Below are 18,393 nucleotides of genomic sequence, written 5' to 3'. Positions count from 1 at the left end.
AAAGATATTGGCCTTCAGTGTCAGTCAAGGGGGGGGGAGTTCCTCCCCCAGCTGTGTGTAAGCAAGAGACAATAGCAGAGTTGGGAGGGAGAAATTGCTAGGGTTACGGGAGGTGTGATGTCACCACAGGAAAAAAGAATGCCCTTTTTACACACAGCCTGAGTTGCATTTGGAGGATTTTGGGGAAGAATGAGGAAGGGGCCAGAACTCCATGCATACAGGCTGGGAGAGGCTGCACTGAAAAACTGGGGAGCATGACTGGCTTTGCTCTGGGCGCAAGCTTGCTGAAGCTATGAGGGGAGCAACAAGAAACACTAATGGGGTGTAATGTTCTGCACCCCCTCCACTGAAAACTCAGCTCTAAATATGTGTAAATAAACCATATTTCTTAAAGACACGACAGTGTCTGCTGTGCCTCATTCCAAAAGAACACAAATCCTGGTTAAGTGCCAAGACCCCTGGAATTTGCTGCCACTCGGTAGAGATTGGGGTGACCTATAACAATGCACAACAACTTATAGGTAGCATCTGATAGATCTAAACACAAAGGACATTCCCCCAAGAAAAACTAGCTACAGGGAGAGTTGAATGCTATGCAGTTGCTTCTAATGTTACTGGGTAATATCCAAGTAAGTTATGCTCAAGAGTAGACGCATTGAAATTAGTAGACTAATTGATTTCAATGGTAATAGTCAATGACTAACACTGAATATCATCTATTATCCACAGGAAGAGAGAACCTAATAGCATCACAAACAACTTCATTATGGCCTAATCTACACAGAAACAGCAACTGTAAACTGCTTCTCAGGTATAGGAGTACAGATGCGGATTTTTGTGTGGTGGGGGCATATTCTTGACCAATCTACCATGAAAAAAAACCATACACAGGGAATGCTAACTACCACATTAGAGGGAAAAGAAAGGCTGGAATTCTGTTACCTCGCTTCCAATCTTCTCCTTTATTTTTAACTTTTTCCAGCTGTTCTTGCTTCTGTAGCCTGGTGAGAATCTGAGGCAGGCTAGCCGCTCTCCCCAAATCAATAAATATAGAAAATAGCCATGGGCAGGGCCGGGGGGACAGGGAGGGGCAGCTGCCCCCCAATCAATAAAAATACATAGCAAACTGAGGTTTACCCCCCACCCACTAACAAAAATCCTGGCTACGCCCATGAAAATAGCTGTTGGGTTCACAGTTAAAACAAGCGATGATTAGCAAGCCAGCAAAAAAACACATAGTTTGCTTCCAGAAAACAAACCATGGTGGGTTCGGACATTTAAACAAACCACAACTTGGCTAAACCAACCATGTCTTCACATTATGGTCCAACCAGGCCATTATGAAATTGGGTAGACTGAGAGTGATTGGGCCAAAGTCACTCAAGTGAGCTTCATGACTTAAATAAAGATCTTAACATAGACCTCACTGGGCCAAGTCCATTGCTCTACCCACACAACACCAAACAAATGCAGTTGCTGCATCTGCAGTCTGAAGGTGGAACAGTTTTACCTCTTCATTTGCTGTTCGTGTGTAACTGTCGGAAGAACTACTGTGACACACATCTTACCCATGGTCAGAGCTACAGTTTAAGAGGTGGATCTGACCACAGGTGATTTTGCATGTCAGAGCGCTAGTATATTCTTTGGAAGCTATATTGTCAGAGGGAACTCAAAACCAGTAGCAGCTCTCATATTTGTAATCAGCACCACCAGATGGGAACACATGATAATAGCATTCTTAAAACTTGCAACTTTCTTAAGGATGCATTGGAAATCAGATATTCCTTCAAATTTTCATGTTTTTGCTTTGCAGTTGTGTCCACTTCTTAATTTGTTTTTGTCACACTTGTATTTTGTTCAGGGTATGTGGCTATTATCCCACATAAAATAGGAAAGGTTATATGTTAAGATTTTTGTTCAACGCCATCCAGTGAACCCTTTAGGAACCCAATGTCTGCAGCCAAAGACATTATCAGTCATTAACTGAGCAGTAATAAAAAGGTCCCAAACTCATCTTTGGGGTCATGCTGAAATGGAGAGGGCTTGAAGTTCACCTTGGCTTATTCATGTCACACTGAACGTTCTGCCATGACATGCAGATGTGGACACTATGACTCTCCTTGTAAACAGCCTGTGTTTAAAGGCAGTATGGAACACAACACCCTAAGTTATCCTTAAAATGTACAGCACCTTTTAGGACTTTGGGACGAAGCCAAGTAGTCATCTCAGCCTTTTTAACTAGAATTCTAATTGACACTGCTAAGGTATATTTTAAAAAAGGAGATAGAAGAGCAGTATAAATCAGCTGTGCAAGAGTATACCTCTTTAAAAGACAAGTACACACACACACACACACACTCCCAAACATGTTATCTTTAAAACAGAGTATAAAAACCAGACAATCTGAGCTGCACTTAGAAAGACCGCAATCTTAGAAATTCACCGGTGCTGTAAAAAGTGGACGATTACTACCAGTAATCGTACTTGCTAGCAGGACTTATTTACAACGGGAGGGCGAGGGGAGTGACAGGATGGGGGATGGGACAAGAGACTCAAAGTGGAAACATTGCAACAGAAATCAAATTGGCACTGAAGAAAAGCAGTTAACAGCCACAACAAAGCATGTAAGTCATGGGTCAAGGAGCTGGTCAAGCAGAAGAGCCCCTTCAGCTCCTGGCATTCTGTTGCCACTTGCCATGAACAAGGCTTTGGAAATGACAGGCAGCAAGATATTGTGGAAGAGTCTTTCAACACAAACTAACCCCTCAGAAGGTAGCACATTTTCCATGTCGTTGCAAAAGCTTTTTTAAAAGCAAAACAAAAAAGCATTGCTACACCCAAGTTTAGATAACACTTCACCTCTAAATATAAGTCTACTCAAGTGAGAAACCACAGGGAAAATGGAACCTCATTCAGTAAATTTACGATTTGTCCTCTCAAGCACAACAGATGGTTCAGAACATTTGCGTTGCCAACTGTATTTATCTGACTAGATCTCCGAGTCTGTTTTCTTTCATTCTGCTTTAGTTATTTCATCTCTGAAGCATCATTTCCCAGTTAAGATTATATCCAGCATTTTTCTCAGATATATCCCTGCTTCTAGTTAAAACATTTAATTTCTGGTTTTTCATACTCGTTTTTTTCAAAACTGAGAACTTGTCCATCACAATTCTTGGATTTAGGCATAATGACAAGCTATGCTTTAGTCTCCCTCTCCTTACAAGAGCTGCAATATCAGCTGTGTTTGTTATGTCCAAACACAACAAATTGTGTTTAGTCTCAACTCAAGGGAAACAAGCCAAGTGGTTTCTAATATTGGCCTGTTTCCCAACCCGGGGTAGCTGATGTGCGTTCTCCAGATGTTTGACATCAACTCCCATCAACCCCAGCCAGCATATACAATGGTCAAGCAACATGGAAGTTGTAGTCCAATACCCACATGGCATCTCAATGGCTATTCCTGTCATTAACACATCTTGTCCAGATTCAGGTATAGGAACAAACTGTGCTTAGTTGAAAAAAGAAAGATAAAACATCTAATCTCTTCCTTGCAGGTACGGCCTGTGGCTTGATCACTTTACACTAAATGATCATTTAGCATTACTTCCAAATATAGCCAGCAAAACATTCTGATTTTAAACCTCTTACACTTCTCACAATTATATTAATCTCCATTTTCTTGTTCCATCCTCTTGCAGCAAAAGTGGCAATTATGTCTGCCTGCATTTCTTTCATAAAATATTAACAAGATATTTGTCTTTTAAGATTAATTTGAAATTGGAACTCCATTAAATACACACAAAAGAGAAACAACAGTCAGAAAAATAATTGAGAGAAGCATTAGCAATGGGAAAATGGTATGTATTAAATTACTTCAGTTCAAGATAGGAATCGAGGATTATTCTGACACTTGGCTGCCCTTTGACGAATACCCAGACAAAGCAACTGTCACTAGCTATAAAACTTAAGAGACTATGTTCTTTCTTTTGTCCTCAAATGCTATTTTCACCAGCTGCTGTTGGGATAATCTTGAGGAAAACGCGCACCAGATAATTAATTTGAAGTAATTTCAGCTTCTTTCTCTCCCTGATAAATTTTTAATGCAACCTACAAAACTGATGCTTACTGTTATTTACAAGGTTCAAGAACTAAAATATAAAGGTAATAGAACTGCCATTATTTACTTTATAAAACAAGAACAAAAAAAATTACCACAAACAGGATAGCATATTGATAAATATATCAAGAAGTGGTACATTATTGGTACAACAGAAATTATGAGATGGTGAAATTACTGTTTATGAGGATCTGTATTTTAGGCGCTTGATTACCCTTTTGGGGTCATAGTTTAAACAGAGCAGAGCTTACAGAACCAGTGAACAGGCACAAGGGGCTAATGGCAAGAAGAGGCTACTGGAGATCTAGGTAGTCAACAGGGCAGAGATGAGAACCTGTGATCTTGCAGATGTTCCTAGACTCCTGGCCATTGGGCTTGCTGGAGTGTTACAACATCTAGACTCTAGAGGACCAAAGTTTCTCCAAGCCTACAATGAGGAGTGGCTTGGTTTGGGAAGTTTTTTAAGCTAAAAGGCAAAAGTTAAGTAGCTACAATTGTCCATTATCACTATCTACAACATGGTAATAGTGCTCTCATTATATAGAGTTGCTGCTCTAGAAATGCCTGTACCATAACTAGGATAGCCACCTTTTGGAGCTTGACCATCTGCCTGACCCAGTATACATCACTCTGGTCATTCCAATTGATGACCATACAGTGTGAGCCCCTGAAACAGATCCATTTTGCTTTTTGTCTGTGCACTTACACACTGTTTTAATGTTTTGTTTTTATTATACAGTGGTACCTCAGGTTACAGACGCTTCAGGTTACAGACTCCGCTAACCCAGAAATAGTACCTCAGGTTAAGAACTTTGCTTCAGGATGAGAACAGAAATTGTGCTCCGGCAGCGCAGCGGCAGCAGGAGGCCCCATTAGCTAAAGTGGTGCTTCAGGTTAAAACAGTTTCAGGTTAAGAACGGACCTCCATAACGAATTAAGTTCTTAACCTGAGGTACTACTGTATTGTGCTCTGCTGTATCGTGTACAATATCATAATGAGATCCCACTGGGATCTCATTGCCTGGAGCAGCTTAGTGGGCTTGGAGAAAGCAGTTTAGATTCGAAGTACTTCCTCCAAATGCAGAGAAAAAAACTGTTCCGTTTGCAGGCAGCACTTTGAATACAAACCACTTCCCCAACATATGTAGGAAAAAATGGTACATCTTTAAACAGGCCATTCCTCCTTCTACAGAGGAAGGAGTTTAGGTTTCAAGTGATTGCTCCAAAAAGACTCTGAAGAAGGGCCCAGCAACTGCAAATGAGCTGGTCAGCAGTTACAGGAAACCCCCATGAAGGTGCACTCTCACTGCCAATCAGCTGATTATCACTGGAAGTGCATCTACAAAGGAGTGCACCTGTAAAGGAGATTGCCGTAACCACTGGCCAGCTGACCTGCAGTTACAATGATCTTTTAACTCTGACATGCACTGTCCACATGACATTAGAACATCAGGTGACTGGCAGGCAGGCAATCTTGCCCACCCGTCAAAGTTGGCCTACGGATACAGCAGGGGGGGGGGTGAAGAATAGTGATCAAAGTTACCAACAGCATGGATGTCCAGCAACATAGTTGCTCCTGAACAGACTCAATCCCAGCTCCTAAAAGAACCAGATCTCTATTTCTGCATATTCTGATCTAACCTCTATAGAGACATTGTTTTAGTAGCACATAACATATATAACCTCATTTTCCAAGTCCAAAAATGTCTGATGGTTCAGTGTCAAGGAGACTGATGCTAGACAAACAACTGAACTTTAGATTAGATTTATAATGTAGATAGCACGTCTTGTGATTTTACTGCCGCTTCTGTGTTTATTTTGTAACACTCCCCCTCTCCCAATCCTGACACAGAGCAGTCTTAACTGAAATATATATTAACTGTGCAACAGGGTGCATGTTTACTCAGTAGTAAATCCCACTGAGTCCAATGAGGTTTACTGCTTAGTAGGCTTAATACTGGAATTGCAGCTTTGACATGCAGTACATAAAGGTTTAGACATGTGCAGTACCGTACAAGAAATACGTGTTACTGCCTTTTTGACTTTCATTTGTATTAACAAATAAACATTAACTCTCAGAAGAACATAAATACACTAGCAGTTTCCTGATCCTTATACTAAGTACATAATACCTTATATTTTCCGAGTAACTTTTAGAAACTCAAGGACCATAAAATATTTCAGACTTTAAAATGATTTGAAGAATAGTCAGATTAAGAATGATCATGTTGGTTTAAAGGATCCTGAAAAACAAAACTCTCTTCAAATGTTAGGATTGTAAACAAGCTGAAGGCATTTATATGAGGCTTCACCAAAATGTTTCAAATGTCACAACTCTGACATGCAAGAAAGCTGTTTTTAATCAATATAGGAATAACAAACACAAAGCTATTTTCCACATTCATGTTCTTCTATGCAATATTTTTGTTTTCCTTTTAAGTAAAAGATATTTTGACATGCCCTCCACCCTCAAAAGCTAAAACTGTAGACTGTGCAATGTGCTGTGAAAAATACCAGCAGCACAAACAGCACCACAATCCTGGCTCTCATGCCACCTGGAGAAGCTTGATATATGATATACAATGTTAATAGATGCTTTTATAAGAGTAATAAAAAGTAGTCACCACATCATGCTTATTCTGCATGGCTTCCATACTAGCTCCCCCCCCCACCAAAAAACTAGTAATTATCCATTAACAACAGAGACATCACATATCTCAATAGATTCATATAATTGCTTATATCCAAAGCAATCAACTTTTTGACTTACTGTACATTTTCCCAGGAGTACTAAGAACTAGAATGGAATTTGCCCACATGGAACTACCAATAGTGATACATAAATGCTAGATTCATTAAGGCACATCCCCTGATAGTTTCCTTGAACTCCCAGCTGCTACCCTTTTGTGGTTGCAAAAACATAATTTGCTGAGATTCCCATGCGGAGCACAAGGACAACCTGTTTTGGCACAAAAACCAAATCTCATGTCAGCTTCTCAATGAGCAGACTGGTAAAGTGAAGGACCATCCTGGAAAAGACAACCCCTCCAATTTTAAATCTAACAATAAAAATAAGTTTGTTTCCCTAACATAGTCCAATGACAGAAATTTTATGTAGGTCAATTAATTTATTAATGAATTTCATGTTGCACACTATTTTAACATGGTAAAATGCACTTGGAGGACAAGCAGAAAGGCTGATTGTCTGGAGTTTAATAAGTAGAAAAGTAGTGTCTCTGAAAAAGTTTAGCATAATCAGATATAGGCAGTCTGCCTGACCTATTTCAACTATGGCCGTTATTACATTATTTCAACTGGTTCACCTGGTGCAGGGAATTGCTTTCTCCACTAACATGTAAATAATGTAAACAATGTATTCAGTTTCAGCCTTCCCACTGGATACTGGCATCAAAACATGGCAGTGGGAGCTTGGCCTCAAGGGTCCACCTAAGAAGTCATAATATGTATTTCAGTCTACAGTACTGCTGGAACTTATTACCACCCCATTTCTAATGATGCTCTTCAACTCATAGCTTCCATTATCCCCCAAAGACCCGCCCATAATTTAGGAAGGAGCAGATGGAACATTCAATGTCTCCTAGTTTGAGATGGTTTCTTTATCAGCTAGATAAAGAAAGTAGATTCAATTAAAGCATTCACCTAGTAAATGGCTACATTTCCTACACTAAACAAAATACCAACTACCCCATAAAGAGTAAGACCAATGAGAGACACATGAGCTAAATCTTCCCTTTGGTTATGGGAAACTAAGTCCATTAGGCTACATAAATGTATCCTGGTGACCAGCCTACAATGCTGCAAAGAGAAAGACTTCTTCAAAAATGTCTAGCATGATGGCATCTTGGACAATGACATTTATATATTCAGTTCTAACCCAAAGCAGACATTTGGATTTTGGATATAAAGAAAACAGGTAATAGAATCATCATCTTATCTGCACATCATATTAAATGACCTTATAGAGATATTCTGAGGTTTGCCTACACACAGGAAGTCAGTTGTCTGTGCATCACCGGTTATTTCTAAAATTAGACTAAGAAGTTAAACGAGTTAATTAAAGAATACAACATTGCAGATCGCTATCATGTTTTAAGAGCTTAGTAGAGCTTTTTTAAAAAACAGCAACAGATACTTTATCAACTTTCAGAAATTGTTATGCATTTAGCTTTTGGCCATTAATTTGTACCTGTTCTTTATAGAAATCAGGGGTGGGGGGAGTTTTGGGAGTTGGTTGGATCTAGCCTGTGCTTACTTATATCCAAATATAGGAAAATAAATTCTTAAGAACAGTTGAAGATATATTCAAACTTCTAGATTCTCTCTCCATGCTATTGGAATATTAAAGGAATGTTCCCACGAATAAGTGAAAGGAGCTAGATTTCTCAAAACAAAACAGGTCTTTTCTTCATCTGCTAAAGCAATCCCATGATCCAAGTTCATTGAATATATGAACAGAAGACAGATCACCGAATAGGAGATACATATCAGCTTATTAAAATTGTGAAAGCGTATCTTCTGGGATAATAAAGAATAATGGAGTCAAGTTTTAACCTGTGAAGTCTGATGTAGGCATTAGGCAGCAGTTCACTTCAAACCAGTTTAAAAACCACTCATTTTTAAATGTCTCGCATGCACAAAATACATGTTGAGAGAAGGCTACTGAGGGAGGTCAAAACATCTCCTAACTCCTATCAGCCCCGGAAAACATGGCCAGTGGCCAGGGATTATGGGAGCTGTAGCTCAACAACATATGGAGAGTCTAAGGTTCTCCACACCTGCTCTATGAAGTATCCTTGAAGTCTAATAGTTTGAGAATGGGCCCAACTTTTTAAAATATGTGCCATCAAAATTATGGAAGATGTACTCTATAGAGTACTAGTTGAATGTTGGACTTTGCTCTTAACTGGGTGCACCAAGCCATTCTGTTTTCACTGCAAAGGTAAGCCAGTCTTTGCTTCAATCATTAATAATCATTAATAGCGGTACTAAAGAATTCCAGGCAGAAAAACCAACACCGTCAACTTTTTAAAGGAAAAAATAAAGTGTGAGAGATAGTTGATATAACCAGTTTTTTGTGTTGTTGTTTTTTAACTCCACAAGGTGGGTAATAACCATAGGTTTGCTTGCAAGATGAGGCCATACCAAGATCTCATTCTACACTACAATACCAGGAAAGGCCAGAGTGAGTTAAAAGACACCAAGACCAGGCGAGCCTCCCTGGAGAGAACATTTTAGACTTGGGGTGTCTGCACTAAAAGGTCCTATTCCTTATCACCTTATATCTGAAAGGAGCCACACCCAGAGAGGACCTCGAATAAATATCTGAATACTCATGCAGGTTATATGAGGAAAGACAGTCTTTGATATCACTTTTAAAACTCTCTAGATGACTTGGAGCAGGGTAAAGCCCCAAAATGGTCCATAAATGAATTTGGTGTGTGTTTAAAACCGGTTACACGGGCTAGGTTTCTGAAGCCTAAGTTAACTATCTAGCTGCTGTGCTTTGTATTACCTAATGTTCCTGAACCATCTTCAAGGGCAGCACCACATACAATGCATTGCAGTAATCCAAATGGATTAGTGTTTTTATACAACTAGTTAATGCCATAAGGTTATTAAAAATATACCGTATGTACTAGCTAATGCTAGTCATGATATGGTATGAATGCCCTTGAACAGGACAGCTGTTGAGAGAGAATGCAGCTGCAGCAGGTGACACATTTACCTTACCAAAAGGCCTGAAAATGCCAAGTTGTTCAATGCCAAGTAGATTTCAATTTTTACATTCAGAAAACTAAATGAAGCAATACGCTTCTCAAAACAGCCTTCAGTGAAAAAAAAAATCCTGTTTTTTCCTTGGCAGGAAAACAAGGAGCAGTGCAATTACCATCTGCTCTAGGCTTTAATCATTTGCTGGCAATAAGAAGGTAAAAGAAACTTGATCATACTCTTAGACAGTAAGACTGAATATGCGCTAATAAGAAAATCTGAATTCAGTTTTAATTAAACAAAGCATCAACAAGGCACCCCCCTCTCTCTTCTGTATTTTATTTCTGTTAGTATGGATTCTCTGGAAAAAGACTCTTTTATCTGAAGAGACCCTGGTACTTCAACATTTTTAAAAATTAAACTTATAATGCATGGGTAATGAATACTGCATGAGAAGCATTTTTAAATTTTTTTTAATTAAAGCCTCATTCTTTGATCTATTGATAAATAAACCAGATTTCCATAGAAATATTGCAGGGCAACATACAACATAAAACCACAACACTGACAAGAGCAACAGGTTAAGCTGTTAATCTTCATCACTCAACTAAGAGAGCGAGTATAAATTAAATTATTCAAAGCAACCAACTTCACTATTACTATAGGGAATAATGCAAACATAGTTTATTGTTGTATGATGGAAGATGTTTATTTTTATCTTAACATTGTTTACCTCTGCTCTTGTGGATGATCTTCCACATCCTCCTCTGTTTCAGCCTAGTGGACAGAGAAAATATTATGAAATATAAGCAGCAAATATAAGTTTCCAGCATACATTTGTATTTTAGCAATCCCAGAGCTGTTTAAGGATATTCTGTTCAGTGGGGCCCCCAATACTGAATGATGTTTGAATCAGCCCACTTCATTTTGCTAAGCACTGATTTATCAGTGAACACCAGAAATTTAAGAGCCAGTACAAGTGAGTGCAATATAGCTGAGGAAATTGCAGAGTCTGGTTTATCACATTTATCAGTTTAACAGTGGTCAATAATTGTAAGCATAATAATACCTTTTTCTAAATTAAAATAATACCTTTTTCTAAATTAAATACATTCATCTGTCCAGACTACATTTTTTTTAATAAAAAGAAGTTAAGACATGAAAAAATAGCAAGCATCAATACTGAGATTAGTAAAAGCAGTCAGTATTATTTCAGAAGGTAGCATAAACAGCCAAGTATATCACTCCAAATGGTCTTCAGAAAACCCCACAAGCACTGAAGCACCATTTCCTAACCTTGCAACCTCCATAAATTGTTGGGACTATTTGCAGGCTGGAGGGTGCCAAATTGTTTTTCCCCCCCAGTACAACCTTCCCTCACAACTGGAATTTTGAAATACTGAGTCATTTTCATCCTTTCAGACAACAGTGCCTATCAGTCCTCACCACTGCTGTGCTGTTTGGGCCTGATGGGAACTTGAGTCCAACAGCATCGAGAAGAGCATACAAATTTGAGGATCCACTTAAGTACCTGTGAACATCCAGGTACTTGGTTCTAATGAAAAATATTTTGTTTTACTTGAGGTACCTTAAGTGCCAGGATGAAACGCAACTGTTGCTTCTTGCCCACCCAAAAACCTAAAGTGTGTGCATTTAGACAAAATGAATCTGTATCAGTCATCCAGAGAAAACAGATGTACAAGCCATAAAATGTATCGTATCCCTATAAGCTTTGCTCCTTCTGAGTTCATATAAAAACAAACCACCTCAAATGACCAACATCCAAGCCTATCTTAGAAGAAAGGCCCAAGGATGAAATGATGCAACACTTCATAGGTCAAACATATGCATTTTAATTGTTGTATTTTAGGGTTGCCATATTTCAAAAGGTACAATTACTAACACCCGCAAACTTTGGTGAGCTTTTTTGGGGAAACCTCCCCCGCCCCAATGGTGTTTTAAAGCTTTTTGGAGCCTTTTCTGCTGCTTTTTCCATAGCACTACCATAGATCCAGGTTTTCCCTGACTAAATTCCCCTGACGCCATTTTTACACCCGAAAACCAGGACATGTCAGGAATTTTCCTGACGTATGGCAAGTCTATTGTTTTTCTACCCCCACCTCACTCCTATGTGTCCTCAGATATAGGAATGAGCAGCAAGAATAACTCATGTTTAACAAGTAATTTTTTTGGGGGGGGGCATCCAATGGTTTACATGGCAGCAGGCCAATCTGCACTGCCAACTCTATTCTCATGGAAGTTTGACCAACTCCTTTGAACACATATGAATACATGCATTTGCAAATGCGTGTTCAGCAAGATTATTCCGGCATCTTTCATTTAATGTTCAGCATCTTATTAACTCCACAAGCTAACTATATCATTTCAGATATCATTTGATTTCACTATGTCAAAAAACTAGCTATCTATTCACTGTATAAAATTTAGTTGAGAATAATATAATATATGGATAGGATACCAATGCACAGTCACTGTCAAGATAAGGCTGGAAGAATCACTTACAAACTGATGCTGTCCACCTGTTCTGCAGTTACAGCCAACCAAATGTCAATGATAAAAGCACCATCCAGTTTTTTTTTTCTTTTTTTAAGTTGGGTAACAGCCTACATATCAGCAGAAAATTACAGCTGCTTGAAAACTCCTGGGAGAGTCCCGGAAATCACAGATTCATAAAAAATGGGAAGTGGCATTCCATTCATAAGCTCAGACTGTGGGAAACCAATGTCCCCAAAGCCCATTGCTGGCAACCCAGTGACTCATGGTAAGTAGTGAATCCAGTGTCATACATTTCGGAATCTAGGTAGATATGCTCAAATTATATGTATACCTCCCAATTCTCTCTTGAAGAATGAATCTCTGTCAACAGGCATTGCTTCGGACCCAGGATTCTAAAATTTACTAAAGTTGCAAAGGTTTTCCTGCCCTTCCTTTGAGGAAAATAGCAAGAAACGTTAAAGCTGCATTTAAGACTATGAGAACATGGCTTCCACATTCTGAGCTTTCATTCACATTCCTATATGATACATCATTGATAAATGACAAAAGAAGAATCCATTTTCCCCGTGAAACCACATGCAACCTCTGAAAGTTGCAACAGTTTCAACCATAGCTTTGTAACACAGGTATGTGCGGATGTGTGCAAGTAACACCCTTAAAATAGACAAACGGGTGCATTCTCCTTACAGTTGGCTGTATTATTGCAGGTTTGACGGCCAATGCCCTTGCGGATTTTGCTTTCCCCTTCAAAATGTTTCTAGGTTTGCTCAATTGGACTATATAGACAGCCCTAATAAAACATTTCGTGAATCCGTTGGCTATGGGGAAATTTAGAACAAAGCACTTTTTAGCTCCAGGTCATGGCTTGTGGCGTGTTATCAGGATAAAGTTAATCTGTAATGGAGTTTAATTGTGGTATAAATGTGATTTAACACAAAGACTAAAACGACCTTCAGACTCCTTGTAGGCCTGTAATTCTGTAACCAGATTCTGCTATGCAGATTCCATATTTAGAGTTATTATCAATAGTAGTTCTTCAGTTTTTTTAACCAAGCTCTCTCTCTCTCTCTCTCTCCGAAAGTTTGCAACAGTGTATTGTCGAAATACAGATGAAGGAAAGTATTACCAGCAGTCCTACACAAGCTAGTGATTAACTTTATCTGGCTATAACTCTTCATGCAACAAGCGAAAACAAAGATAGGGCTCTAATCAGCTGGCACCCTCTGCACCAATTTCTTCATGTATCTGGGGCAGTCTTCATATTTGGAGAAGCAGCTGCTGCTGCTGCTTTATGTTTCCAGACTTGGCTTTGTCCAGCTTAATTTTTCTTGGTTTCAATGTTTCTTTTTCTTTTGTTTCTCATTAGTTTCAAATTATAACTGTATCATATATTTTGTATCATTCTGATTCCAAAAACTTTAGGAAATGCCCACAGTAGCTTAAGTAAAATAAATGTGGAAGCTTGCTGATAATTGAGACAAAACTGTGTTTTTAACACCTTCACAGCTGCTCCATTTTATTTAATCTTTGCCCACAAGTACCACCAAAATAAAAAAGGAAATACCAGTCCTTTAAAAAAACAAATTAACCATTGCTCCCACAAGGGAAAGTTCAAAGGAAACCTGTTCTTTGTGGTTGCTTTTATATGCATTTTGATGGCATCTATTCATATACAGCAATCACTGTTGCAGTGATATATAAATACAAAAACATGCTTGTTTAAAGAACACCAAATGCAATTCAGGTTCGGCTCTCCTTGGGCACCATAAAGTGCAGTTAGATGTTAGGGGCAGGGAGGGCACCAGATATAGCCACTGCCACAAGGTCATTCCTACTTCCCTGAAAGTTAACTGGAAATCATTTATTGAATGGGCTAGGACTCCCTGGACGCCCTCGTCATACAGCTGAGGGCACACAAGGAAATTTAGGTAACCACAGACACATATATGTATATGCAACATTTCTGTACAAATTCATAGTGGATAGGAGGGCTTGTTCGCACAGACATCACTGGGAGAATGGTCACTGCACAACTGCTTGGCAGAAAGTGAGGGTCATCTCCATGCAACCTGGTAAGCTTAAGTTGGCTATTTTATTTTTTTTCAACTTGCAAATGACTAAAAATAGGTATACTATGGCACAATATTATTTCAGTAGAGCAGTTATAGCACTGCCTCGTCCCATATTACTTGACCACATTTGCACTGTATCATAAGCACCCAAATGCACTGATATTTCCTTCAACCAGTGTTCAGGTAAGCTTTACTCAGACCATTTATGTCTGGTCCATTCATTTCAATGGGTCTACTCTGAGTAAAACTTTGTTGCATACTACCTTTTACCTCTACATATAGAAAAGGTCTCTTCTACCCTCGGGTGGCATTCCAAAGCCATCCAACAATGACTAAAGTTCTGACAGAACTTAAAATGATATCTCTGGTGGCCAGGTATTTTCACAAAGAAAAACTTAACCCTCAATTCACTCTTGGGCCTTTAAAAACATTTTGTTAATATATTTCCGGCATTGCAGGAGGTTGGATTAGAAGATCCTTGGGTGTACCAATTCTACAATTCTATGATCTTGGCACTGGAATTTCATACAGGCTGAACAAAAATTGGCAAGCCATAGGGAGAAATAAAGCAGTATGAATCTAAAAAACTAAATCCCTTCCTTGTAAGGCATTTTAAGAAGTAGTCAAACAAAGATCAACATGGCCCTTCTGTTTGGCATGCACTTCTCCTAGCAGCTACAGCAAAGAATGACGAAGACCTGTCAGCAATTCACTGCTGCTTCTTAGAACTGTCAACAGTGAGATGTCTAAATGAGTTTGACTCTATTTTGATACTAGTATGTCTGCCAATAAAAAAATAAAAAATGAGCAGGAATTCATCACCTAAAAAGTTTTCAAAGGGATGTACAGTGGTACCTCGGGTTAAGTACTTACGTAATTCGTTCCGGAGGTCCGTACTTAACCTGAAACTGTTCTTAACCTGAAGCACCACTTTAGCTAATGGGGCCTCCTGCTGCTGCCGTGCCACCGGAGCACGATTTCTGTTCTCATCCTGAAGCAAAGTTCTTAACCTGAAGCACTATTTCTGGGTTAGTGGAGTCTGTAACCTGAAGTGTATGTAACCCGAGGTACCACTGTAATACAATACACTAAGGAAATTAAGAACTTGCCTTTTCTAATAGCTTGGGAAATGTTCTTGGTAGAAAAGAAGAAAGACTATTTTATGTTGAAGTTGAAAGAATTATTTCCCCTATACTGGCGTACAAGAAACAATATTTACAGATATGCTACACACACACACACACACACTGCATAATAATGAAATGCCACATTGCATCCACCACAAAAATCTCAAATAAACCTCCAAAAGGCAAATGATGACCTCAGCATGCTCTGCTGATACAGAGACTCTTGGGCGGGGGGGGGGGCGGGGGTGCTGAATGGAGTGATGAGGGCCATGAGTAGAAGCACTCAACACTGCAACATTTTATCACAGGATCCTACTTGCGTATATCTAATTGCCCAAGTGTTCCCACCTAAAACAATCCTAGAATAGGTCAAGGAATCACTATCTGACCTCATCTATTAGGTCATTATGACTCTGAATTATTTAGGAAAGAATAATCTCAGTGGCACACCAAGCCACCAGTTCTCAATCTCTGTTCACCTAACTCCCCTCAATATTATATACCAACTTTAACAGCAGCTAGAAACATAGAATTGTAGAGTTGGAAGGGGTTATGATGGCCAACAAGTCTAACCTTCTGCAATGGAGGAATATTTTGCCCAACGTGGGGCTTGAACCCACAACCCTGAGAGTTGTGCTCTACCAACTGAGACATCCCAGGTGTCTGGTAAGAAGACCCAAAACAATAAGATAGGGTACAATAAACTAGGCTGGTCAGAATCCCTTTGGATCAGAACACACCAATGTAGTTAACCAAATGACCAGATTTTATTTACAAAACACACGGAGCAGGGAATTACAGCTAACTAAATAAGCAAAGAAAATGTTGGTTCTAAACTTCCCCTAACATATGTGACAGCAGGTCATAACTTTCATGCAGCAGATGATACAAATTAAAAGGCAACAGTTACCAGGAAATCAAAAGATAGAAAACAGCTATCCTATCAATGTCAACTGAATACACTTGATCATGCATTTGTAAGTATTTGCTTGCAGAACTGATGCAGTGGTCTGACTAGCTACGGGATACTGAGAAGGGGTGAGCTAGAGGTCAACCCTGCCCGCAAGGTACTGAGTTATAAGTAATACAAATTATGCACAATAAACAGCTGCATCCCTAACTTCCATGACAACCATAGTTCAGATCTACCTTGCCTAACCTTTTCCCCTCCAGAATGGAGCTGATGGGAATTGTACTACAAACATCTGGCAGATACTAAGTTGGTGAGGTCTCTTTTAAATTACTGTGAACAAACCACAGTGGGCCTTAAGTATGAATGTTCCCCTTTGCTCCGCCTCATTTAAGCAGGTGTGAATCCTTCTGCTTCACACTAGAACAAGCAACAGTCATGTCATGTCTTGTGCAACTGTGGTTTGTTCTAACTGAAATCAGTTAACGAATCAGAAAATCAAGCCACCTTCATTTCACTCCTTGTTTACACTCTGCTTTCCCTTTCCAATGAATATTCAAATCAGCTATGTAAACTGCTACCACAATATCACTAAGAAAAATAAAGCAAGAAATAACACTTTACCGTTTACCTTCCTGCCTGAGCGGTACCTATTTATCTACTTGCAAGTTTTGGCGTGCTTTCGAACTGCTAGGTTGGCAGGAGCAGGGACCGAGCAACAGCTCACCCCGCTGCGGGGATTCAAACCACCGACCTTCTGATCAGCAAGTCCTAGGCTCTGTGGTTTAACCCAGTGTTCCCCAACCTTGTGCCTCCAGCTGTTTTTGGACTACAACTCCCATCATCCCTCGCTAGCAAGACCAGTGGTTAAGGATGATGGGAATTGTAGTCCAAAAACAGCTGGAGGCCCAAGGTTGAGGAACATTGGTTTAAGCCACAGCAACACCTGCGCCCCATAAGTAAATAAGTACTGGAGCAATAAAAATGCTTCATACAATTAACCCATCCCACCCTACCCACATATCACAAGTCAAAGTTCAACAATAAACTAAAAACATTGGGACTCTGGATATGCAGCAGCCCTCGCACTCATCCTGGGCCATTACCTTCTGTCTCCTGCAAGAGACTACAATCCCATCATCCCTAAATATTGACCACGCTAGCTGGAGCTGATGGGAGCTAGTAGCCAACAAAACCTACAGGGTACCATGGCCCTAACAAAGCCTTCTCTCACAAGAAAGATCCGGGGGACTTGCATCAGAAAGGAGAAGAGCACTCTCACCTCTACATGCTACATGAAGAAGCAATGTGCAAAAGGGGAAACCCGTCAAGTCAACCCACCACCTGCTCATGTAATATACAGCCTCTTCCGCAGATGCTGCAGCAGGATGAATGCTCTTCAGCAGATGTATTGCTAGTTCAAATAAGAGAGTCTTCTGCAGTGTTAGCATAGGTGGTTTCCAGGCTTATATGCAGTGAAGGTGGCTTAGAGCAGGGTTTCCCAAGCTTGGGTCTCCAGTTGTTTTTGGTCTACAATTCCCATCTTCCCTGACCAGTGGTCATGCTAGCTAGGGGTGATGGGAGTTGTAGTCCCTGTGTTGCTGAACTGCATCACCTAGTAGTTCCAGCACCATGACTAATGGCCAAGTAGTATGACTTATTGTTCAGAAACATCTGCAGGTTTAAAGGTTGCCCACATCTGCTTCACTAGACCAGGCTTTACTAGATCAATCTACTAATATCCAGACACTGCACTGCTGAATTGAGATTTCTGCAATGTACAGTCATGCATTTCTCTGAAAACTGCATTTATTAATGCCTCCCTGTGTACAACTACAGACAAACCATTTTTTAAAAAGTTGCAGCTACTTGTTTTTGTTTTTTTCATTGTATCTGTAAGAAATGGCAATATATCCCCAC

The 18,393-nt window shown here is 39.7% G+C and overlaps 1 protein-coding gene across 5 annotated transcripts in view; it reads right to left on the bottom strand.

Annotated features, from left to right (window-relative positions):
• TMEM131L (transmembrane 131 like) overlaps positions 1 to 18,393 on the bottom strand; it is a 73,127-nt gene that overhangs the window by 52,560 nt on the left and 2,174 nt on the right. For all 5 annotated transcript variants that reach the window (XM_082237538.1, XM_082237535.1, XM_082237536.1 and 2 more), the window contains exon 3: positions 10,581 to 10,624. In XM_082237538.1, the coding sequence (XP_082093664.1) occupies positions 10,581 to 10,624 (44 nt within the window). The remainder of the gene's footprint in view (positions 1 to 10,580; positions 10,625 to 18,393) is intronic.

Source organism: Podarcis vaucheri, assembly GCF_965113315.1.
Source record: "Podarcis vaucheri genome assembly, chromosome: 9".
Classification (NCBI taxonomy): Eukaryota; Metazoa; Chordata; class Lepidosauria; order Squamata; family Lacertidae; genus Podarcis; species Podarcis vaucheri.
This window is presented reverse-complemented; position numbering and strand designations above follow the sequence as displayed.